Below are 25,632 nucleotides of genomic sequence, written 5' to 3' on the forward strand. Positions count from 1 at the left end.
CCCATATCCTCAAGTCCATGCTCTAGTAGGTCTGTGTTTTATTCCCGTCCTACCACTAATCTCTTCGTGACATTTTTTTTTCCTTAGAGTCTATATATATGTGTTAGCATATGGTATTTGTTTTTCTCCTTCTGACTTACTTCACTCTGTATGACAGACTCCAGGTCTATCCACCTCATTACAAATAACTCAGTTTCATTTCTTTTTATGGCTGAGTAATATTCCATTGTATATATGTGCCACACTTTCTTTATCCATTCATCTGTTGATGGACACTTAGGTTGCTTCCATGTCCTGGCTATCATAAATAGAGTAACCCATCATTATTTATTTCTCCCTTCTTCAAATAGCTTAAAAGGAAGCCTCACAGGGTGTTACCATTTTCTGACAGTGAATGACCAGTCCTTCTGCCTTCAGAAGGTATAAGAATAGCTGGGGTGTGTGTGTATTTGAGATGCGGGGGTGGGAGGGAGAAAGAGAGAAAGAAGGAAGGAAAGAAGAAGAGAAGGAAGGAAAGAAAAAGAAAGGAAGGAAGGAAGAAAGAAAGAAGGAAAGAAAGAAAGAAAGAAAGAAAAGTGTGTGAGTGTGTGTATATGTCTCCTCTCAGGCTGACCCTCCCATCACCTCCTGGTTTGAAGTCTCAGTGGGGAGGTTACAACAAGCCCACAGCACTGAACAAATTATATAACAATCTCTTCACTCTCTGAGATGAAATCTGGAGAAATTCTTGCTCTGGAAAAGTCTAGGCTGGTTTTGCTTTTCAGAGAGGAAGCAAAGTACCAATCCTGCTACAAAGAATAAGAAGAGAGCAATTCCAATCCATCAGAAGCTTCATCTTCTCGCCTTGGTCGTCTCTTGCCCATCTTTAGCTTCCCATTCATTGCTGTGTACCAACTTATATGACTCATTTGGAAAAACAGACTGGGATAGATGTGCAGATGGTTTGCAGAAACAGAAAAAAGTGTCATTAATGATTCAAATGGGCATCTATTTTTGGTGCTGGTATCAAGTGTCATACTAATTATCATTATGTCATTTGTGTCATACTAATTATCATTATGTCATATTCATATAGCAAATTGCATAATGTCTCTATGACTCAGTTTCCTCATTTGTTTCATGAGACCCGTTAGGTTTAATTATGTCTTAAGGTTGGTTTACAGATTCAATGAGATATTTTTTGATCAGTGCTTGCCCCATGGTGAGTATTCAACAAAGGCCAGCTATTATTTTTATTATTACTAATTGTGTTATTAATACTACCACCATTTTACAAGTGTTTATGAAGCATTTTCACACGTCTTACTTCATCTCCATTCATAGCAACCCCCTGATATAGGTCAGTTAGAGAGAGATTAGGATCTTCACTTTCATGAGAGAAACCTAAACTCTGGAAGGTAAAGTGATTTGCTCAAGACTTAGGACTTACAAGTGTCCAAGGCAGGCCTGAAATCCAGAGCTTCTGACATATTCTGGTTTCTTCACTTAATATACCAAGTGGCCTCTCAAACAGAGGACAGTGCCACTGTCCTAGGCTCTGAGGGGTGACACAGAGATGTATGGAGCATGTGTTCTCCAGGCCTACTACTGCTGTCCTCTATCCCAGTTGGGCCTTCCCCAGGCTGCACTCTGTTCATTCCTAACTATGTGGCCATGTACAAGTCACTGTGCCTGTCTGTTGTTGGTTTCCTCCTCAAAGAACTGAAGTGCTTAGCATATTGTCTGGGACATAAATATTCCATGAATAGTGTCTGTTATCTCAGTGATGGGGATGGGGATGATGATGTTGAAGATAATGATTACTACTACTGCTGTGCTGTGTACAGTGGGTAAGCAGTATGGCAAAGATTTAACATGGAAGCCTTGGGTCTGATAAGCTGTGGTCTCACAGCAGGGGATTCTTTCAGCAGAAACGAGGGTCTTTGCACTATCATTTGTACATGCCTTTCTCAGTTTCCAAAAATATCAGCAGCAGCAAAGTTTTGTGACCCGAGGGCCCCTTGTGTTGCCACAGTGTTTTCATAAGATGCTGCTTATTTGATGTTCCCAGAAACCCAGTGAGTAGCAAAAGCAGAGGTTATTTTGCTTGATGTTATAGATAGGATTACTGAGACTAAGAGCTATGGCACTTGGGTTCAGGATTCACAGTACATCAGGAGAGGCCTGGAGCAGCTGAAGGCTCTGACCGTCTAGTTGGAGAAGCCAAGACTTACACACCCTGAGATAAATTAAAGTGGGAGAGAAGATGTCCCAGAATTACCATTCCGTGATGGCAGAGCAAGGAGAGGTCAAGAGAATGGATTAGCCCCAAACCATTTATGGGGATAGTCTGGACTCATAGTCAGAGGAATAAGCTTCTCAGAAATATATGCTATGGGCACATCTGGAAACTGGCATCCTATCCATCAGGAATGAGCCTCTGAGCCCTCATTCCCCACACCCCCCCACCCTCTACCCCATGCTGGGGTGACAGGGATCAGACTGAGGGAAACCTGGAGTTTCCCCTTAGTTCCTGCCTCCTGGACCTCCCATCACTGTCCTGGCACCTGCTGACTCTTCCTGTGAAAGATGGGGAATTAACCTTGGATTTCCTGTAAGTGGTATTGGGTGCCAGCTCAGAGTCTGCCACCCATGAGATGCTGAAGCATAAATTTTCTTTCCTGCTTGGTGCCCGCTGATTGCTGGTTAGTGTTTCTACTACTTGAGCCATCAACCCTGATGACGTCTCCATCCCCATCCCTAGTGGGGGCAGCGGAGATGCTCTGGGCCCGAGGCTTCTACAGCCTTTTCGTGGCTGCCGTGAGGTGGATCTGTTCTCTCGGCCTCTCCTGAATGCTCACTGGGTGTGGGAAGTCAGAGCCTGCAGGCTAGATCCCAGTAGACCACATTCTGGTTATACTAGCCAAGTTAAGTCTCAGGACCCCTCGGAGCTTCCACTTGCCCACCTGAACAATGGGAAGAATAATCCTGCTCTATCTCATGCAGTTGCCCCGAGGTTCAAAGAAACTTCTACGTTATCCCTTTTTTAAAAAAAATATTTTTGAGCCTTGTGACAAGCCAGTGAGGGAGGCAGTGCTAAGAGGATTATGTCCATTTAAGAGATGAGGAAATTAATGCCAGAAAAGTGGAGCAATTAATCCGGGATCGCCCAGATAGTGCTTGGTGGAGTCATGGTGTGGACCCAGCTCTTCTCTTCCTACATGCTAACAGACAAGCACAATGTCCACAAGTCCTCACTTGTACCCTCACTCTAGCCTTCTGCTGGGTATCATGTACATCCTCACCCAGACCCTCCCAAACCCGAATCACTCTTTGTTCAAATTCACCCTTCCTTTAAGGCATGAATGACCATTCGTCTCAGTTAGCTTGGGATCCTTTCAGTTTACATGTCTTGTTCTGGGATGATTGGTAATAGCTCTCCCTTTCACTCTTAAGTTTGGATCATAAATTATATGGTCACCGTATTTAAAGCCCCAGTTTCGTTCCTACAGGAAGCCTGGTAGTGTCCAAATTCCTCAGTCATGGCCTTCTTTTCTGACAGTCCACGGCACCAAGAGCCTGGCTGTGTTATCTAGCCCTTAATCTATACCTTTGTGGCTATTATTTCTCAGGAGCTTGTCTTTCCTTCAACACTGGGTCTTGAGACCTGAAAGGTATGGACTATGCCTTACACCCCTATTGCCCAGCTTGCCCCAACCTCATCTAGCAATGTGCCACGTAAACCTTCACTTCCAATGGTTGTTGATTGACAGATTGCAAACACAAAGGCAAGAGGGTTGATCCTTATTTAGGGTGGCGATTCTTCAACTGAGGTCCTTAGCTGGGCCACGGGACAGTTGTGGGACAGGAAGAAGAACCCTGGATGGGTGTCTGGTCCAGCCTGTGCTGCTAAGCTTTTGTGTGACCCCGGCTGAGTCACTGCCTACTGTAGGTCAGCTGATTCATCTATAATTAAGGGAAAATGGGAGTCGTAATCTTTCAGGTCTCTTTCAGCAATACGTGTTTGTGATTCTAGGTGATTAACAAAGATTTGAAAGTAATCAGTTTGAACAGCTGACTTTTAGATCAGAATGTTGGTTTTATTTTTGTGTTTGTTCTGTGGCTAGTTCTCCCTGCCCTACGTCCTCACCCAACAGAGACTGAAGGGAGTTTCTTGAGGGCAGGTCTTGACTTCTCTTATTGTCCCCAGAGCTTGGCCCGAGACCAGAGCATGTAGTAGGCCCTCAGGAGCGGCTGACTGGCACACACATGTCTTGACTCAAGACAGTATAGAGATTATTATTTTTTTGACTAAGGCAACTGCCTCCTCTCAACCCCACTGAAGGCAGAAGCAGAAGCCTGAGCATGTTACAACCAGAAAGACATGGATTAGAGCATAAGAAAAAATAAATTAGATCCTTAGAGTTCTTAAGCCAGTTGAGACCCAAGAATTGTCTCTCTAGCTGCCTCATTGTCATGGATGAGGAAAGGGAAGGCTGTAGATCTGAATGAGTATTTCAAGGTCACCCAGAGACTCAAGGGCCCAGTGGGACGTGGTCCCCAACTCTCCTGATTCAGTGCCCTTCCTGCCACCCACGTCATCTCCAGGCTTCATCACTGTCACGATGGCATCAGGATATCCTTCCAGGGATGCCCTTAAGATGGGAGAGGCAAGGGAGCTAGAAGGGTTATGAAGCTGAGGGCAAGTCTGTGGGACCTTCTGAAACTAGCTTCACATTGCAAACAGAGTCTGTCTCGACTGTGGGGTCTGGAAGAGCATTTTAAATAAGCCAGAAGGTGGGCACGGCACCTTTGGCGATCATTCTGAAGCTGGTGGGTGTCTGCTCTTGCTGCCTAGCGATTCGGGGCCACCTTGAGCAGAGACGGGGAGGGCAGAAAGGGCTGCGGGTGGACCCATTTGCGTGTAGTCACAGGGCAGCTGCTTCACTTCATTCCAAAGGACAGAAGTATAATACATATTCCATGTGCAGGCAGTTCATCCAAGCTGAAGAACAGCCTGTGATATTCCTGTCTTGTCTCTTTCTCCAGGTTGTGAAAATTGTTAGAGTTGTGCACGTGTGGTTGGAAAACAAATGGGAATAGTTGTACATTTTGCTCTACATTTCTCCCTCATTCAGAAACGCATCCCTCCTTCCCTGGGTGTCCAAATTCATCTTCTGTTGAATGGAATCTTGAAAGTAGAGCTGGTCTTATCTAGGCAACTCTTGGATGGGGAGGGCAGGTCCTGAGAGGCATTTGCATCAAAATATCTTGCTGTTCCTGGCTTGGCACTGTGTCTGATACTTGGACATTCCTTTGCAGTGAGCACTGCCCTCTTTGCCCAATCCCCTTTGGAAACACAGCCTCTCTCAGGAGGCATGAGAGGCATCATATGGTGTTATCCGTCAGGAGTTGGAGGACCATAGCCTGGGCTTGAGGTGCTTCTAGAAACTTCTAGAGAGTTCTAGGAGCTCAGAGAGTGATAAAACTGGGCAAATCCCCAGAACCTTCTAAACCAGGAATATTAAATACATGGCTCACGGGTATCTCTGTCTCATCCTGCTTCCACAGTAGACATATCACTAATTGAGTATTTATACTCCCCCCTGTTGAATCTGGATTCAGCCTCAGAATCCTCTGCATAGCCAACTGATTGGAGGGGCCTGACCATTTTCTATCCCCGTTCTTTATCTGTTGTTAAGCGCGAACAAAATTGTTGACTACAATGCTGAGAAGCAAGAAAATAGAATCAGAGGGAAGAGATATGGGAACATATGTATATGTATAACTGATTCACTTTGTTGTAAAGCAGAAACTAACACACCATTGTAAAACAGTTATACTCCAATAAAGATGTTAAAAAAAAATAGAATCAGAAGTCCTGAGAAACATTTTCAGGGTCCCATCATGACATGTGCACAGAAGGCAAAGGTAATGAAGAAATCCAGAAAATCAGGGCAAGAAGGGGAGTCTCCAAGAGACTGCTAAAATGGTTCAGTTTCATCCTTGTATATCTCAAGTCCCCTTTTCAAATACAGAATCACTGGCTTCCCCTTTTTAACATAAACCCTAAGTGGAAAATAGAGCTTTTGTGCTATCAGGAATGACATTCCATACTATTGCGTTTTTTTGTTGTTTCGTTTTTCAAATTTCTGCATGACCTTCCATGTACGCCAATAGCCACAGACACAATGCAGTGGCAGTCCAAACTTCAGGCGTGCTCTACCTTTTCTTTTAAATAGCTACATCCCACCTGAAACTGATGCTGAAATCCCCTGTGAGGCTCCCATAAGATGGGGCAGCCATGGCCAGCCTCACCTGCTGCAGAGCTCTCTGGATGTCGATGCCCTGGCCCCAGGGCACAGCTGGGTTAGCCAGGCAGTCCCCAGCATTCCCCCGGCGAGAGATATCGATTCTCTGCCTCCGCAGGCTCTGGAAAGCCTCAGCCATCACCTTCACCCCATCGTAGGTGAGCGCAGAGGTGTACTAGTGGGAGGAACAGAGACAGTTAGGTGTCAGAGCGAGCTGACAGGGAGGCAGGTGGGAGCTGTATCTGGGAAGGAGCTTCCCGGTGGTGAGGATGCTGCAGTGGGCCAGGGATGGGGAGTGGGGCGTGGGGGGAGGGGAGCAGCCGTGAGCCAGGAAGTGCCTGCCTCTTAGATGGGGGTTGCTGCTACACCTTGCTAGCCGATATTGCCCTCCTGGATGGTGAGTTCAGTATTACTGCAGGTTGTGATGTTAGAAGAGAACTTTAGAATTTTGTGTTCAATCTTGCCACTTGAAAATGTTGGTTCAATTGGAAAAAGAATCCATAGCTTAAATACAACACATCTGTATCTGTCTGATACAGTCCATGGAAAACCACTTGGTGTTCTCTGTGTTATAGTCATCAGTTGGAAGCCAAGAGGAACAGTTTACTCCACCATCCCTGGTGACAGTAAAAGAAAAAAAGAATAATCCAAGAAGGGTGAACTCTTAATTATTTCCACATGTAGTTCACTCAGGTGGCAGGTTTACACTCTACAAACTTTCCCCTTGTGCTTCTTCATGCTAACCCTCAATTTTATCCCCCTCTCGCCTAAAAGCGGGTGAAAATGTTGAAACAAAAGCAGGTTAACAATCCAGAACAACATTTCCCGGCACTGGAACTCATGTGTGTCCTCATTAATTTGTCCTCAGTGTCTAGCATGTTCTCTGGCACATTCTAAGTTCACAGTAGAGTTGTAGAATGAATGTATATGTATTTTTCCAGTTCTTAACTTTGATCCTCTTGCTATTTTAAAAGTGTATACATTATATTTTGTTATTTCTATAATCAGCTCCAATCTTTCGGAAATTGGGTGGGCTTTTCACATATTAATGAATTAAGTGCTGTGTGGTCTGCTCATTGCTTTAAAGCACATTTGTGATTTTTCTTGCTTAAGCTCATATTGAAATAAGTTTTTATTTCTGAATTGCTAACTCAGTTTGAGCCAAAGTGGGATGAGAAGCATCTGGGTTAAGTGGCCTGTCAGTCACAAAGAGAAATTGACGAGTGGCAAGAGAAAGTTGCGAAGGATCCACAGTTGGCCCTGGATAAACAAATTTAGCCTCAGAATCCTTCTCAGCACAGTGTTTCACACAGCCATGGCCAAACTGTTGGATTTGATGTGGGAAAGAAAAATTATCCCCTATCCTTATTCTAAGCCATTATCAAATAGCAAACAATATAGATTTTGGCTGCAGGATTTAAAGCTGCCTTGCTGGGAAGTGAGAGACAGGTAATCTGCATGATAATTGGTAGTAGACTCTCTGAGAAGGAGATCCGCTGGTTATTGCTTAGTTAAATTTCCTTGATTTTTAGCTAGGTACGTGGCTGATTAGAAAAAGGACCAGCTCACTGCACAAATCTAGGAGGCTCAATCGATGAAGAAATAAATGCGTCCCCCAGGAGCTATGCAACATGGTGGTCCTGCCCAGAGTAGAGACATCATTTTCCAGCTTCCCCTGTAGGTTAGCTGGGGTAGGTTTCTAAGATGTGGCCAATAGCATGTAAAGGGAAGATCTGTGTGTGACTTCTGGAAAGAGTTCTTATAGGAAGCAGTTTTGATTTTTATTTTCCTTTTCCCTTCCTGCCGGGTAGAATAATGAGGTAACTGTTGGAGCTTCTGCAGCCATTTGGCTCTATAAGGTAGCAGCCATATGCTGAGGATAGCAGAACAAGAAGATAGAACAAGCCTCAGTGTTTGATGATTGTGAAGCCATTACACAAGCCCTGGGTTGCTGACTTCTGAATTTTGTCCATATGAAAGAAAATAAAAATATTTATCTTGTTAACACCATTGTCATTCTGGATTGTCCATACCCTCAGTCTTTACGGATACACTTTTTAACTTGTTCCCGTTAGAAAGTCTATCCTTATCTAAAGGCTAAGACTATCCAGGAATCTAGGGCAGGCAAAGGGACCAGCTTGGTCCTTTGCTGCCTGCTGCCCATCCTCTTACCTTAGGTCTCTTCCAGTCCACCCGGGTGTGGTCCCGAGCATCACTGTTTTTCCACTGCTGCATGATCTTGGCCGGGATGGTGTCTGTGTAGTTCACCAACTGGAAACCTGTTACGTTTGCTCCACTCTCCTTGAATTTGTTTAAGTCAATGTCCATGAAACCCTGGATGGAGAGGAAGGGAAAGAAGTCAGAATATGCTGCCTGGATACATCTATTTAACCATGTTACAGAATCACAGCCTTTTCCACCCAGTTCCTACTTAAGGTGAAACCGACTTGATGGAGAGACAAGTTGTGTTTCCCTCCCTTGTGAATTCTATTATCACTTAGTTTGTGCATAGAGTTCGCACGGTGGTTAAGAGCACTTTTTCAGGAGCCAGCCATGCCTGGGTTGAAGGTTGGGCTCTGCTACTCACAGCTGTGAGTTACTACCTTGGACCAAGTTCCCGGATGTTTTCTCGTACGATTAATGGAGGTTAGGAGGCGGGGGAGAAAAAGCAGTGCCATGATCCCTGTCAAGTGCATGGTGCGGAGTGATCAATAAATGGTGGCTGAGATTACTATGATGACACAGGTATGCAATAGAATAAAAAACAAAGGAGGGAGAGGTTTTTCCTCTACCACCCCCACTCTCCACCCTTTTGAGAGGAGAGGAATATGAAGTCCATCAGGGACAAGCCAATGTCACCAGCATGTCTAGAAGAGGCTACATGCTGATTATCCCTCCTCCTCTGCTTTTTCCTGTGCCACAGCCGAGGTCTTCTCTAGCCAGTGAGTCCTGATCAGTTCTCATATCCGCAAAGCATTTTTTATTGGGCAAAACTTTCCTCCCCATTTGGTAAAGTTCATTGAAACTCAGGAAGCCTTCAGTTTAGAAAGGAAACCTTGCGTTTGTCTAATATATTCCATAGTGTACGATACTTTCAAATCTACGGCCGCATTTCACTTTATGGCTTTATAAGTAGAAATTATATGTTTATTTGTCAGATAAAGAAACCGAGACAAGAGCGGGAGAATCATCTTCACAGTCATTCATTGATTTAGTAGCAGAGAGGGGACCAGAACCAAGGTCTTCTGTAGCTCTTCGCTCACCTGTCCTTCAACGAACTTATCTGAGAACCTACAGCGTACTCTTCTAATAGTGAGAAAAACAACTTCCTTCTCTTACAAAGCTTACTTTCTAGTGGGAAAGATAGACCATAAACAAACAAACTATTGGGTATAAAATAAGCTACAAGGATGTATTGTACGACGTGGGGAACAGAGCAAATATTTTATAAGACCTATAAATGGAGTATAACCTTTAAAAGTTGTGAATCATTGTATTGTACACCTATAACATATAGTATTATACATCAACTATACTTCAGTTAAAGAAAAGTAAATATGTAGCACAATGTCTAGAGTACAGTCCAGCAGAGTACACTATGCAGTAACTATGAGTCCTCTGAAGGAAGATGAAGTGGGGAAAGAGGATGGGGAGGGGAGGGCAGTGCCCTGCCCTGGAGTCATGATCCCTTTGAGCCTCCCTGAGATGGTGGTGTCAGCACAGGGACCTGAGTGAAGTGAAGCCGTGTGAGTGAGCTCTGGGGAAATCTGGGGGAGAGCATTCTGGCTCAGAGGTCGGAGGATGTTTGGCATGTTCCAGAAACAGTTAGAAGGCTGGTGTGACTGTAGCACAGTGAGCGAGTGAGAGAGAGGGCGGGAAATGCAGTCTGCAGACGGAGGCTGGATCACATAAAGCATTGTGATCACCTGGGTTTCTTTTTAAGGTATAATTGGTGGCGCACTGCAGGAATTTGAGCAGGGGTCATAACGTCATTGCTCTCTGAGCTCCAAAGCTTGGAGAAACTGCCAGATCCCTGGGGGTGAAATGGGGGAAAGAGCAGGGGAAGCAGTTTGGTGGATTGAGGTTGGGGAGAGCCGAGGACTGGCAGCTGAGAGCCCGGAGCGCTGGCCCCCGCTCCGCCCAGGTCTCTTCATTTCTCACTGACTTGATCCAGTTTCCTTACCTAAAAGATCTAGTCATCAATGACTTCATGACTCAAAGACATCCCACCCGCCCCATGCCTCTAAAGTTCGGCGACTCTTTATTATTTCTATTTTATAACCAACTAAGCTCAGTTCCGCCCTGAGCCTTTGCCTAGCTGTTCTCTCTGCCTGGAAGTGAGCTTTTCCTGGCCCATATTTTTGGATCTCAGCTAAAATGCAGTCTCTTCAGACAGCTCTTTCCTGACCCCTTATGTAAGATTCAATTCTTGCCCTGTGGTAGATGCTATTGACTCCCTGCTGATTTCCACTCCCCCAGCCCTTAGACACTGATATTCTACTTTATATACTAACTACAAATGCCTATTACTTCACCTACGTGCAGGGTAAGCCAGATATATCAGGGATTTCATTCACCCGGAGCAGCTCTCAACCAATGACAGATGGGGAGTTCGTAGATAAATACTCCAGAATCCTCTTCCCTGGGTGGGGTAACCCTGAGGCATGCTCTACACCCAGGTCTAGAGCTTCCCTAAAGGATGGAGCTCCGTAGCCCCGAGGGGTAACTGTCTTGGTTATGCACTTTTATCAGATGCCTGCTGTCCCTTCCCTACTTCACATCCCTGATTCCCTGCTGTTGTTTCTGGGATTCGCATCCAAAGAAGCTGCTTGTACTTGAATTGCTGTCTTAACACCTGCTTCTAGTAGAACCCAGTCAAGTCACCCCCAACACCCAGTCCAGTCACTTCCTTCTCAGTGCTCTGTTTATCACCATTTGAGATGATCTCGTTGCTCATTTATTCCCTTGTCCTCTCTCCTTGGGTTGGTTGGAATGTCAGCTCCATGAGGGCAGGGACCTTTTCTGTCTTGTTCACGGATGTATACTAGAACCCAGCACCTAGAACAATGCCTGGCACAGAGTAGGTGCTCAATACGGATTTGTTGGGTGAATGAATAAAAGCCAAAGACTTTCCTCAAGCAAGAATGCTTATTAGCTAAGGGGAAGTGTGATCACCAGGCAATAAATGCCAGTGGATGATTTTAATTGTTTGAAAAGAGAAGCTCATGTTGGAAATATATTTTGTGATTAACTTTTCCCATAGCTACAGTTTACAGACTGTAAACAGGGGTCTCACAGAGGTCTAGTGAATTGCACAGTTTCTAGCAAGCTTTTAGTACAGATGAAATCCGAATTAGGTTCTCGTACCCAATAGGCATTCCAAGACGTTCTACTACCTAAGAGTACAACCATCCCACCCCTGGTTAAAAGCTAATGCACAGTTGAGAGACTTCCCATAATTTTTAGAGATCTTAAAAAGAACATCTTGTTCATAAAATAACTATCGAGAGAATAAAATGAAAGCTACCTCCTGCAGTCAAATTCTGTCGCTTGAAAATCTGTAACAAGCGCCCGGGCATTTTGTATTGACTGCTCCTATCAATGTAATGGGGGCCATAGGAAATGGCAGAGTTTATTCAAACATAAATGCCACTCAACTCCATCACCAGAGTGTCTGACTACAGGGTTACTGGAACCAAATCTCAAGTTCTATCTAATCAAGCTGACGGGACCTCTAACTGAACTCCTTAGCTCCCCTGAGAAGGAAGGGACAAAGAATGATAAAATAAGCTCCTATCTGTGCTGTTCGGTAAAAGACACAAAATGAGGGAATAATTTTTTTCTTTTTTTACCATGTGAATATGTTTTCTTTTTAGTACTGTTAAAAAATAAAAATAGATCTCAGATCATTTTGATATACGTTGTTGGTTCAAAATCATCTGTTAAGTCCCTGGAAAGTGTGGGAGGAAGTGGCAGTGACAGAACAGGGAAGAGAAGTCATGGCGTTGGTTGACTCTTTGATAGGGTCTGTTAAGGGAGCCCTGCTTAATTTGTTGTCTCTTGGCCTGGAATTGAAGAACACTGGAGCTGTTAAATGCTCTACTGAAATGCAGCTTCAGAAGCATTGCTCCTCAGGATAACGGAAATGACAACAATGGCAAAACTGTCACTTCTTATGCATTATATAACTTCATCTATACAGCCTTTTGAGAATTATGAAGTTGTCATTTAAAACTGAAAAATGAAATAATCAGTCGAGAGTCACCCTTAGATATATTAAACACTTCCCAAGCTCTTATCCTGAGCCAGACATTCTATTAAACGCTTTATAGACATAATCCTATTTAATCCCTCCAAACAACCCTGAGAGGTGAACATGCACAGTAGGCACCGGGTGCTCATTTGCATAAATGAGTGAGTATCTGTCCCAGTTTTATGTGTGTGGAGCTGTGGTTCAGAGACCTTTGGAGACTCCCTTGAGGTCACCCAGCAAGCAAGGAATCCAGCTGTGGTCCAGCCATCAAATCTGTCTTCTTCGTCTATGTGTTATACTGCTTTGCCAGTGGAGGAACATAGGAAGCTAGCTTTAGGATGACATTTCCATATTGCCCCAGACAGAGGGACAAAGAAGCTCAGACAGTGTGGCTGACAGTTAATAGCCTAGAACAGATGTCTCACTCTGCCAAAGGGGCCTTCCAATACAGTTTTCTGTCTTAAAGCAACATCTGTGGGAGAGCACAGTAGGTTTCTCTCCTTGACACCATGATGGTGGTTAGAGATTGGTTAGATGTTTCTCAAGCCTCTGATTTATACGAAGTCTGTTAGTGCCCACCTACCCCACATTTATACCAGGATTCAGCAAATTTTTCTTGGTAAAGGGTCACATTGTGAAGTTTTTAGGCTGGTGGGCCATGTGGTTTCTGTCGTAACTATTCATTGTTGCTGTTATGGCACGAAAGCCGTCCTAGACAATAGAAAATGAATGAGCGTGGTTGTGTCCACTGAAACTTGAATTTCACACGTCATGAAGTATCACTTTTCTTTTCATTTTTCTAATAATTTAAAAAGGTAAAACCATTCTTAGCTCATGAGCCAAACAAAATCAGGTAGCAGTTGGATTTGACCCATGGGCCATAGTTTAGGTTTACGGATGCCTGAAGCAAAGATGCTGGCGATCAGGTCAAACCCCTCGTTGTCCAGAGAGGAGACTAGTGGCCTCATGTTGTCGGCTGGTTAGAGGAGTAGCTGGGATTAGGATCTGTATTCCCTATGTACTCATCGTAGAAGGCAATGCAGTGCTGACCAGTCATTTAAATAGAATGACTGGGGGAAAAAGTGCTCAATTAATTAAACTGGGTAATATAGTCATTCCATCTATCATATCTCAATGATAATTTCCAAAGGATCAGAATGAAAAGGCATTTCAAATAATTATAATATCCTAAAGAGATGTTTAACAGTATAACTACATTAGACATGCTTTCATGTTGCTCTAAAGATTTAGAAAATGCTTTGAGGATCACGAGGAAGCTCTGCGTTCTCATTATGACTATTAATTATCATGTGTGCCTGGAAACAAAAGAACCTGATTATGTGTGCTTACTGGTTATTTAACCTCTCTGAGTCTTAGCTCTCTGGTCTTCAAAATGAGGATATAATAGCACCTACAGCATAGAACTGGAGCGCGATTAAAAAAAATTACATAAAGCACTTAGAGCTGTGTCTGGCATATAGTAAGTGCTTAATGAATGTTATTATAATCATCAGTGATTATGAATGTTATTATTATTATCATCACATTCACCATCATCATTATCACTGGGTCAAAAGAGGTTAGGTGTTGTTACAACTGCTTTGAAACCAGGCACTGGGTCAGGCAAAACACCTGAGCCAACAGGAGGCAGGTGTATAGGAACGCGGCTTTCAAAGGATAAAAAGCTTTATCTTCAAAGCCAGATTTCCTTTTTCTCTAGGGTTCTTTCCAGGGGTCACATAACAGGCTATTCAGCCCTCATCGTCCTGCTTGGGCGGACACCACCCCCGTTAGAAGGAAGAGGGAACATCCAACATTGTTAAGGGGCCAAGGAGAAGGTTTTTTTTAACAAGACCTGGGATGCCGGAGAGAGCACTCCCTCCATCTCCTCCCCTTGAGATCTAGAAGAGGTAAGATTAGAACACATTGAAGAACTTGCACTTTATACTCTGAATGGCACAAGTTGAATGTGGCAAGTTTCCCCAGATTGTCAGATGCATTCTTAGATGACAGCTCCATAGAGAGGATAGTTATAGGGAAGTACAGTTTGAAAAGTCTGGTTACATTAGAAATGCTTGAAAAAAGTGGGGATGTTCAACCTGAACATAATGGAAGACTAAGAAGGGAAGTGAAGGATGTATTTGAATCCCAGAAGGGCTGTCGTGGGAAGGAGGTAGAAGATTTGTTCTCTAAGGTTCTGGAAGGCAGGCCAGCACCAACCAATGGACAGAAGTCATGGGATGCAGACTTTGGCTAAAATAATAATGACAGTAACAGCCACCGTGCCTAACGTGTATCGGACCTGTACTGCGTAGTAGTAGGCACTGTGCTGAGAGCTTTATTTGTACGATCTCATTTAATCCTGGTGACAATCCTGTGAAGCAGGTACTTTTTTTTTTTTTTTTTTTTTTTTTTTTTTTTTTTTTTTGTGGTACGCGGGCCTCTCACTGTTGTGGCCTCTCCCATTGCGGGGCGCAGGCTCCGGACGCGCAGGCTCAGCGGCTATGGCTCACGGGCTCAGCCGCTCCGCGGCACGTGGGATCTTCCCGGACCGGGGCACGAACCGGTGTCCCCTGCATCGGCAGGCGGATTCTCAACCACTGCGCCACCAGGGAAGCCCTCTTTTTTCATTCCCACACTGTAAATTAGAAAACTGAGTCTTAAATGAATGGAGTAGCTTCTGCCTAACATAACATAGATCGTGAGGGGCAGAGACCGTAGTCATAGCAAGTTGCAAGACTCTGGGCTTATTTTATAGCCATTGTACATTCTGCCCCCTCAACGCTAGTCCCATTGGTCTGATTCATTTATCTCCTGTCCTGCAATGAAGCCCTTGCAATGGCCTACATCTTTATACTAAGAAGGAATTAGCAGGTTTCTAGGAGACCCAGGTGTTAGTCTTCGGTTCCTTTAATGGGTGCTGGTTGTTGGGATGTGAACCCCAAAGCTCTTTATTTCTCTCTCTCTTGGGGTCTTCCCCAGCTTTCTCTCTGACTGCAGCCTTGCTTCTCATCTCCTTTAGACTGAGAAGACCATGTGACCCTAGAGAGCAGGAACCTCGGTCCCCACAGTATCCACAGCCCAGTACCTGGCGCAGGCTGACTGCTTAATTCACACCAAGGGATGAAACATATACAACAGATGTCTTCACTCACCCTTTTCATGGTTTTCTTGTTTTCTTTCCATCCTGTCACCTGTCAGTCTCTCAGCTTTCATCTTGTGGACCAAAGAGGTCTTGTTATTGACTGTTTTGTGTGTAGTATATTCTGAACTGGGTCATAAATAAGTAGTGTCAGGAAAATAATTTTAGGGACAACCACAGAAGTTCTGTCCTGTCTTTGAACTTCATGAGCTGTCTACCCTCGGGTAGTGTTCTCACCCTCTCCAGACACTAGATTATTGATCTGCAAAATGAGGGCACTGGCTAGATCAATGATCTTTCAAACTGTTGTCCCAGGCTGTAGGCATTTCAGAGGCTACCAAGTTGAATTAGTGGGAAGGCAGAAGGATAAGCTTCTGGATTCCCACCCTCCGTCTTCCATCAAAGCAGCTCTGCTTTTTATCTGTTTTACATACTGGGGTTCTCCCCAAGATTCCATTTGAAACTAGAGCTTTAAACGAAAAAGTTTGGAAACTTCTGAGCCAGTCGATTTCTCTCTTAAGGGCTTTTCCAGCTTTGATCTACAATTCTGTGATCACACAGGTGTGTGCACATGAATATGGATATACATGAATTCATGGAATATTCCTGGGCTGAGGACTTTGTTGTGTCCTCAAATAACCACGTCTCTGCATAAAGTCTTCAGATTTTTCTATTCTAGCCCCTTTAACTGACTGAAACTTGAATGTGTCCTTACCCTATATAATCCCTCATAACATAGGCTTATCTGGTTCCTGCCAAGTCAATAAGACATTGCAGCTGTGCTTAAACCAGCTAAAACACCATTCGATTGGGGAAAAAAACCACTAGTGTTAACTCTTACCCAAGTACATTTGAAACCAGGGAGGCAGGCACCTGTACACTTGGATATCAGCAAACACACAAACAGACCTATCCCCCAAACACAAGTCCACTGCTGACAGATTATTTAAAAAGGTAGTTGGGATCTCACAAACCAAATTCTCTCAGTCTGTGGGTTTAGGATAAAATGCTGGCATTTTGTGGCAGAAGGACAGGGGCCCCCAGATTGGGCTGTCAATGCATGAATAAAGAAGTGCAGTATCTGGCCTGGGGTTGGTTGGTCTTTCAGAACCTCCCTTCATCTTAACTCTGTTCTAATTGGCTGCAGTCACTGGTGACACCTGGCCACGGCCACTTCAGAACAAGAGCCAGAGGGTAGGGGTGGGGTGGGCTTTTATGGCTGGAGTTCCTGGCAGACTTGAAACCAGCAATACCTTCCTTTCACATGTTCAAAACCTTCCTGTCCAGTGAGGCTCAGGCAAAAACTATAGCAAGCCCACCTTTGATGAAATGCCAGCTTAAACATTCTCAGGGGCTCCCATAGAGTAGGCACCCAATGAATGCTTGGTGAAGAATGAATGAAAGTCCAAACGTATGATAAATTTGAAACCTACTAGGAATGGGGAAAGGAATAATCTTGTTATTCATTCATTCATTCACTCATTCACCTTTGAGGATCTAATATTGCCAAGTACATACTGGACAAAGGGATGCAGCAGAGAATAAGATAGGTTTGGTCCTTGTTTTCAAGTTACTTAAGGTTTAGTGACAAAGGCCCATATTGCCCACATAACTATAGCGCAAAGTAGATAGAACAAAACCTGGACCTGGCACTCAGGGAAGGCTCCCAGTGGAAGCAAGGAAGCTGAAAGAAGAGGAGGCTTTGTCTGGGTAAAGAGTACAGGGAAGAACTCTCTAATTGGAAAGCACACATGCTCGGAGATTCTGAATCGGAGTGACAGAGGGTGGTGAATCAGAGGAAATGTGTGTACACATCAACCTGGATTCAAATCTCAGCTCTGCCACCACCTAGCTGTGTGACTGCAGGCAAGCTACTCAACCTTTCTGTGCCTTGGCATCCTTTACTGCAAAATAAGAATCATTATAGCAGTTATCTCATAGGGCCGTTGGGAGTATTAACTGCATTAATTGCTATCAAATTCTTAGGACAGTGCCTAGTACATAATAAGTACTCACCTAGAGTACTCTAGAGTCTGTTTGCTTTTCTGTCTTAGAAAAAGGGACAAGTAAGGAAGTGAGGACTGAACCTTTCTAGTTACATATTACCCCAACCTCCTGCCAAAATAGGTACTTAATGGGTCTGTCCCTCCTGCTTCTAAGCTGGTAGTGGCAAGGGGGTTCCATGCTGTGGAAGAGCAATTACAGCTGCTGGCTTGCATATCTGAAATGACCCACTGACTGAGCATGGGAAGGGCCTTTCCAAATCAGCCAAGGTATGCATGGCTGGCAAGAGCAGAGGATGCAAACACCCAGTGCTTGAGATGAATGGAGTGGCTTCTCCCTTAGAATGAAGGGAGCCAATGTGGCTCTGAGAATTTTGTTTTGGCACCTCTGGACTACAGAGAGAGGAAGGAAAACCAGAACCGTAAGTTGCACATCTGGAAAGGTCCTTTTGATTATTTAGTCGTTTTGAAAACCCTTGAACAGACCTGGAACAAATTGAGACCCTCAAAAAAAATAGAATTTTTGTTTTTGCAAAGGATAATGAGTCAGTGGCAGAGTTGGGATGAGACCCCAGGCTTCTGCTGCACTCGCTGTTGTAAAACTTGATATAAATTAACTCACTTTATCTTGTGAGGTATGCATTAATATTCCCACCTACAGATGAGGAAACTGAGGTACAGAGAGGTGAGATGACTTGCCCAAGGTCACACAGCTAGTAGGTGACTGAGCGAAAATTCAAACCCAGGCAGTTTCAGAAGAAAAGTTTATTTCTGAGCTTTCTCGGTTATAATACCAGGCCTGAGAGTCACCAAGGTTTCTTTGATTTGGGCAGTGTGGCCCAATGGACAACAAACCTAATCTTTGGAATTAGAGAGGTTTGAGTTCAAATTCCAGTTTTAGCCACATGACCTTGGAAAACTTTCTTCAGCAACTTAGACCTCCTTTTCCTCTCTCATAAAATGAGAATATAATCTCACCTTTCTTGGACGGATGCAGGAACTCTCAGTTCTCTAGAATGGATTATTCTAGAGCATGGGGTGTGACTGCAAAGAGTAACATATACTCAGCCTTGCCCTTGCCTGATGGCATGCTTGGACCACGTAGGAAGTGAGCATCCTTTGGGGTCTGGGACTTGATTTTCTACCCATCCATGTCCTCTTCCCTTCCAGAGGCTCTCTGCAGTGTAAGCTCTGGTGATCCTAAAGTAAGCTGAGTGTTCTCACTGCTGCAGAAGAGTGAGGTGAAGCCGAGGGAGAGAGGGAAGGCTGGGTGGGAGGGAGAAGAGGACACTGGGTTGGACTCCATCAGTGACGGGTGACTCTGAGAGGGGCGGGGGAGTGGGGAGGGAGTGCTTCTCAACCTCTCTCTGTCTCCTATTTCTATATGTTTCTTTCTCTTACACACACACACACACACACACACACACACACACACACACACACACACAGGAAACTGAGAGGCAGCAGTGAGGTAAAAGAAGCCACAAAGAACAGAACAATTGCTCCAAATCCCAGCCCAGCTCTCCTGTTCAACTTCCGAGCGACTTCAAACACGTTATGTCCCTTCTCTGGGTCTTAAGTGCCTCTTTTACAAAATGCGGGAGGGGTTGGGTGAGACGAGCTCCTGGGGACCCTTCAACTCTGGTTCTTTGGGACTCTTCGAGCCAGCGCAAAGGCACACGCTTCATGGGACTACTGGCTGCATGGATGCACCGTCACGATCCTTCCCAGAAACGTGCAGCCTCCAGGGGCCCCTCGAGCCTCTGACCGCCAGGCTCTGGCAGTTGGGGTGGCAGTTTATGGGGCTTGCATTACTTCCACACAAGAGTTTTCTCTGGCATCCTTTTACAACTTTATTTACATGTTCCAATTTAGCTGCAAGACAAAGCCAAGTTGCTTCCAGGACAAAAGTGACACCGCATGCTTCTTAGTGCTTCTGGTGTGAGCCCAGTGCAGTGGAAGGCACACAGACATGCTTGGTTCATGTCTGATGTTCATTTGGCTGGCTGTTAGAACCTGTCCTGTGAGAAGGCATGGGGAGGGGCGGGGACAGGGGGTCGTCCAGGCTGAAGGAGCAAACACCAAGAACAAGCAGGGTAGGCGGTTCCAAATACACTCTTCCCTATCACTGGGTATTATTCAAGCAGGCACCAGCTGGATGGGCTTCTGTTAGGGATGTTGTAGAGGAGATTCTGGCCTTTTATGGGAAGTGGACTAGATGCCCTCTGAGGCCCATCTCTACCTACTCATTCGCATATTCTTAGCTGTATTCATAGTCCCACAATCCCTGATCTCTGCTTCTTTTAGCATAGACACAGGGAATTTGCCTTTAAGTGCATGTAGTAAGTGGGCACCACCATTGTTTATTTCCTAAGAAGTCATTTCGCTCACTCATTCATTCATTCAGTGACTTTTTAAAGAACACCGTTACATGCAACTCACTTTGCCTGGTGAACTGGGGAATTCATCAGTGAGAAAGGCAGACATATTCCTTCTTCCAGGAGCTTACACACAAACAGGGAGGAAGGTATTATATAATTGGGTTTCAGTTGTGGATGAGATTTAGTTTGGAAGGGGGTTGAGGGACCTCAAGGATAGTGTCATGTCCCCAGATATTTAGTGTTTTCTTTCCCCACTAATAATGATGATGATGATGTTGGAAATTGTTAACATTAACTGAGTGCTTATTGGGGGCCAAATATTACTATGAGTACTTATAAAGTATTATTTCATTTAATTCACATGATAGCCCATGAGGAGGTAGATGATACCACATTCCTTTTTTTTACAGATGAGGTAATGAAAGCTCAGAGAAGGTAGGTCACTTTGCTAATATCACACAGCTAATAAATATAAAACCAGAATTCAAACTCAGGTCTGTCTGACCCAGACCCACCCTTCCCAGCTACTATTCCAGCTCCCTAACTAGAGAAACCATACAGGAACCAAACGTGACTGTGTGTGGTATTGAGATGGCATGTGCAGAAGAAAGCGGCCGAGCTTGGCCTTACAGAAGGCAGAGACAGCTTTCTCACCACAGGGGAGCAAGGAGATGAAAGAGCAGTTTCTTCTCAAGACTGATATAGCAAAGAGGTAGCAGCATGGAGCTGGGGGCTTGGATGAGCCGCCACATGGACCAGAACTGCCAACTCTTAACATTTCACAGGAGGTCACCTGCATCCACATGGCAGAAATGGCTGACCACCCTGGTCCCCGAATCCCCCAGTAAGACCTGGGATGACCCGTCCTCCGTGTGTTTCCCTCAGCTACTTTGTGCACTAGAAATCACAGTTGCCCCTTGGTATCCCTGGGGGATTGGTTAAGGACCCCCCCGCAGAGACCAAAATCTGCGGATTCTCAAGTCCCTTATATAAAATGGCATAACAGTATTTGCATATAACGTACTCTCATCCTCCCGTATACTGTAGGTCATCTCTAGATTCCTTATAATACCTGATAAAATGTAAATGCTTTGTCAATAGCTAGAAATACAATATAAATGCTATGTAAATAGTTGCCGCTGTGTGGCAAATTCAAGTTTTGCATTTTAGAACTTTCTGGATTTTTTTTCAAATATTTTTGACCTGTAGTTGGTTGAATCCGCGGACATGGAACCCACAAACATGGAGGGCCAACTGTATAATTATAATGAAATTCCATCAGTGTACAATGGAAAAGATACCCGGTGGGAGTGTGAGAGCCTGAGTGTGAATTCCAGGTTTATTGCTGCAACTGTAGGCAAGATTTAAACTGAAGCCCTCTTATCGAGAGCTTGTGTCCCCCTTGCACCTGTCCCCACCTCCCCCATGCTCAGCAGTCACATGGCACAGTATAAGAACACGGATTTTGGGCTTCCCTGGTGGCGCAGCGGTTGAGAGTCCGCCTGCCGATGCAGGGGACGCGGGTTCGTGCCCTGGTCTGGGAAGATCCCACATGCCGCGGAGCGGCTGGGCCCATGAGCCATGGCCGCTGAGCCTGCGCGTCCGGAGCCTGTGCTCCGCAACGGGAGAGGCCACAACAGTGAGAGGCCCGCGTACCGCAAAAAAAAAAAAAAAAAAAAAAAAAAGAACACGGATTTTGGAGTTCTCTAGTCCTGGAGGGGAAGCCCAGCTCCGTGACTTAATAAACTTTGTCACTGGAAAACTCACTAATCTTTCTGAACCTTAGTTTCTTCATCTGAAAAATGAGGATAATATTATCAACCTCCAGGACAATTATGAGGATCTAATAGGTAACTGTTTAAGTATATATCATAGTGTCTGGAATGTAGCAGTCATTCAATGAATAATAGTTATCACCATTGTTATTATTGTTGTAGTTATTTATTAGGGGTTTAAGAAATTCTAGTTCAGTGGCTCAGGTTAGCCTGGTCATCCTATTCTTATGATCATATCACTTGGCTTTTGCCAGATTCCTGAGAGCCAGACTCCATCGAGGAGTGCTTGCCTTGCCTCTCTGCAGATCCGTCATGGAACATCTTGGATTCTCAGTTCTCATTTCTATAGAGTGGGGATGAGGAATTCTACCCTGCTTATGTCATAGGAGTACTGCAAGGTTCAAAAGCCAGTGGTGTGATTCAGGCCAAAATATCACATGAGCTATAACTTGGTAAAAAAATGAAAGGAGTTGCTGCTATTGTTACTGGTGCCCCAGGAGGCACCATATGGTCCACACAGAAGGACAACCAAAATCTTCAGTCCTTCAGTGTTTCTCAAACTGGGGTCTGCTGGACCCTTGATAAATTCTCAGAGGTCTAGCTAGTTCTGTATAAGACATTTTAAATGTTGTGCTTTTTTATTTCAATGAAAGTCAAATCATCAATATAAACAATCTGATCATTTGTCCCATGCTGTAAGTACTCATGTTTGAGTCTCAGTGGACTGAAGAATTGAACCATTGGCTCAGTGTTTCCTAAACTGTGCAGACACGTTGTAGAGGTCCACATATCTTCCTTTTGAGAGACACCAATTTGTTCTAAGATTTGCGGCTGATGCACCACAGAGATAAAGAGCTATCACTCTGGAGAGCTCTGGCTGGTAGCTGTCTGCTATGATCACAGTCTCAGAGCAGGGACTGAAAACCGTGTCAGTGCTGGGCTTGGAGGAGGACTGACAGCCAGACAAGAGAGTTTGGTTCATCAGGGGGCTCCAGGACCCCAGGGGCTTCTTTAAGAAATAATGGTAGAGTTCACCAATTTCTGCAAGGTTCAAGTTCACTTTATGGACATACCAATGCCATGGAAATATAAATATACATCTATCCTATCATATATAAAATATGAATACATATATCAGCATAGATATGCATGTATACATACGGACACAACATGTGAGTATGTACAGATGGGTGGATTTAGTATATGAAGTTAGGATTCTTCACCTATGCAGAACACTTTAACTTTTTCAAGGCATGGTGACATTCAGCAACATGTTTGGTTTCCCCAGTGACTCCATGAGCATATAGAATAGGAACTATTATTCCTGATGTGGAAACTGAGGGCTGGAAAATTGCCCAAGATCACAAAGATACTAGCTGAGGATGGTATCTGGACAAAAAGCATGGCTTTTCTTTTCTGTTCTTTTTTTTGTGACTCCCTGTTATAAAGCTCTCCTCTCTGACCCACAGTCTCCTTCCATCCTCTCATCTAGCGGCCCTCCAAAGCCCGAAAAACATCCCTCCAAAGAGCTCTGTTACAAGAATGCTGTTGGCTTCTTTGAAGCTCCTGCATTCTGACAGGGACAGAAAGAACTGCAAAATAAAATGTAGCTCCCTCTTTTTGTTAAATCTTTCAAAAGCTTCCTTCCTTAGTTTCTAACTCAATTATTACACCCTAATCACAAACACTCTGAAGGAGGGGGTCAGTTCCATGCAGCAGCAGGCTAATTATGTGGCAGAATTTCTAAAAATCATCTTATAACTTGCTTTATTCCTCTGAAGGGGGAAGAGAGACACACACCACATACTTGACTATGTTTCAGACTGAATTAATTAGTAATTTGAAGCCTAATTATCAACTAATCTATTGGAACATACAAGTCTTTTGTATTTGGATGGTATATGCAATTTGCATCCTATTAGTTGGCCGTTGTAAGGATTTGAGAGCTCATTAGGTCAGGGGAAAAAGAAGAATGCAGATCAGAAGGAAACAGACACCCAAAGGGCTGACTTGGTGATGTTGTGACCGAGGGGTCACTTGGCAACAGATGGAGCCCGGCGATGTAATTACCTGAGGTCTTTTGGTGGCTTTGAGGCCACTGATGTGTAATTTCTGTCTTAGCCTGGAGAGTTGATTATGCATGCCCCCAACCTTGCTCTGCGGTACTCTCAAGCAGCAGGGTGCCCACGTGGTCTGTGCGAGAGATGTCCTGATGAAGTGGAAAAGGCACTGGGTGCTGCCCACTAACCCTGGTGCCAGGCCTAGCTCTTTCACTGACTTGCTGTGTGACCCTGGCCAAGTCACACCATCTTGCTGGTTTGACTACAAGCAAATGTTTCCCTATAAGTAAATGAGACTTAGATACAGCTGACTTTCAAAGTCCCTTCTAGGACTAAGCATCTGGGATTCAAGGGGTGTCAAGAGTTTTCTTCCTTATGAAGTCAAAAATTTCATCCTTGCAAATGGTTTTTCTGTTTTGGGGGGTTTTTTAAGATTTTTTTTTGATGTGGACCATTTTTAAAGTCTTTATTGAATTTGTTACAATACTCCTTCTGTTTTATGTTTTGTTTTTTTTGGCCGTGAGGCATGTGGGATCTTAGCTTCCCAACCGGGGATCAGACATGCACCCCCTGCATTGGAAGGCGAATTCTTAACCACTGGACCTCCAAGGGAGGCCCCTTCCAAATGGTTTTTGAGGGTGAAACTCTTGGTTCCCCAAAAATCTTTGGACGGCCATCTGCCATTTAAAATGCAAATATCTCTGAGAAAAGTAGCATATATATCTATTAACAGCTGGGTCTAAATTAACCTATCACAAGAAGTCCTTCTTATTTCCAGTCCTGACCCTGAAATATTAGGACAGCCAAGGCAAGGAAGTTTTGAAGGGGAAAGAAGGTTAAGCCAGGGATCTGAGGATGGAGATCCACCCAGAAAGAGAGACAGAGCTTAAGAATTAGGCAAGGTGTTTTAGATCCTGCCATTTTGACCTTTACATATACCCAGCCCCTGTGCTTTTGTTCTATTACTGATCCTTATACCAAAAGCAAGTAGAAAATATCAGTCTCTTGTTCAATTAATAATTAATATTACTCACAGGAATAATCAACACAAAATAACATTGCTAAAACTGAGTGATATAATTTGTTATAGACAAAAGGTAAAAATCACATCTTAAAGCAAACACTGAAAATCATAAAGACAGGCCAGGATAATAAGCAAACTTTGTAGAAAAAGCTATCATTAAGGAAATCTGACAATTGCTCAAATTGGCACATGGCAAAATTTGTTATTTATTAAAATTTGTTGGAAAATAAATAAAATAAAATTCAAAAAAAATTTTCTGGGAGATGCAACCAGTTTGGAAAACAGTTTTGGAGTTTCTTAAAATATTAAACATAGAGTTGCCATGTATCCTAGTGGTTTCAGTTCTAGGTGTATGCTCAAGAGAAAAACTTGTAACAAATGTTCGTAGGAGCGTTATTCATAATAGTCCAAAAGTGAGAACAACCCAAGTGTCCATCAACCGATGAATGGATAAACAAAATGGGATACATCCATATAATGGAATGTTAGTTGGCAATAAGAAGGAATGAAGTACTGATTCGTGATACAACATGGATGAACCTTGAAAACATTATGCTAAATGAAAGAAGCCAGTCAAAAAGAACCACATATTCTATGATTCCACTTATATGCAACATCCAGAATAGGCAAATCCATAAGGATATAAAGTAGATTGCTGGTTGCCTAAGGCTGGAGGAATTTGTGGGGCGATGGGGAATCACTGC

The 25,632-nt window shown here is 44.0% G+C and overlaps 1 protein-coding gene across 4 annotated transcripts in view; it reads right to left on the reverse strand.

Moving 5' to 3' along the window:
* GRIA1 (glutamate ionotropic receptor AMPA type subunit 1) overlaps positions 1 to 25,632 on the reverse strand; it is a 306,641-nt gene that overhangs the window by 108,678 nt on the left and 172,331 nt on the right. For all 4 annotated transcript variants that reach the window (XM_067032026.1, XM_067032027.1, XM_059061568.2 and 1 more), the window contains exons 6-7: positions 8,463 to 8,624; positions 6,298 to 6,465 (exon numbers count right to left, since the gene is read on the reverse strand). In XM_067032026.1, the coding sequence (XP_066888127.1) occupies positions 6,298 to 6,465; positions 8,463 to 8,624 (330 nt within the window). The remainder of the gene's footprint in view (positions 1 to 6,297; positions 6,466 to 8,462; positions 8,625 to 25,632) is intronic.

The sequence above is a fragment of the Kogia breviceps genome, chromosome 4 (assembly GCF_026419965.1).
Source record: "Kogia breviceps isolate mKogBre1 chromosome 4, mKogBre1 haplotype 1, whole genome shotgun sequence".
NCBI classification, from domain to species: Eukaryota; Metazoa; Chordata; class Mammalia; order Artiodactyla; family Physeteridae; genus Kogia; species Kogia breviceps.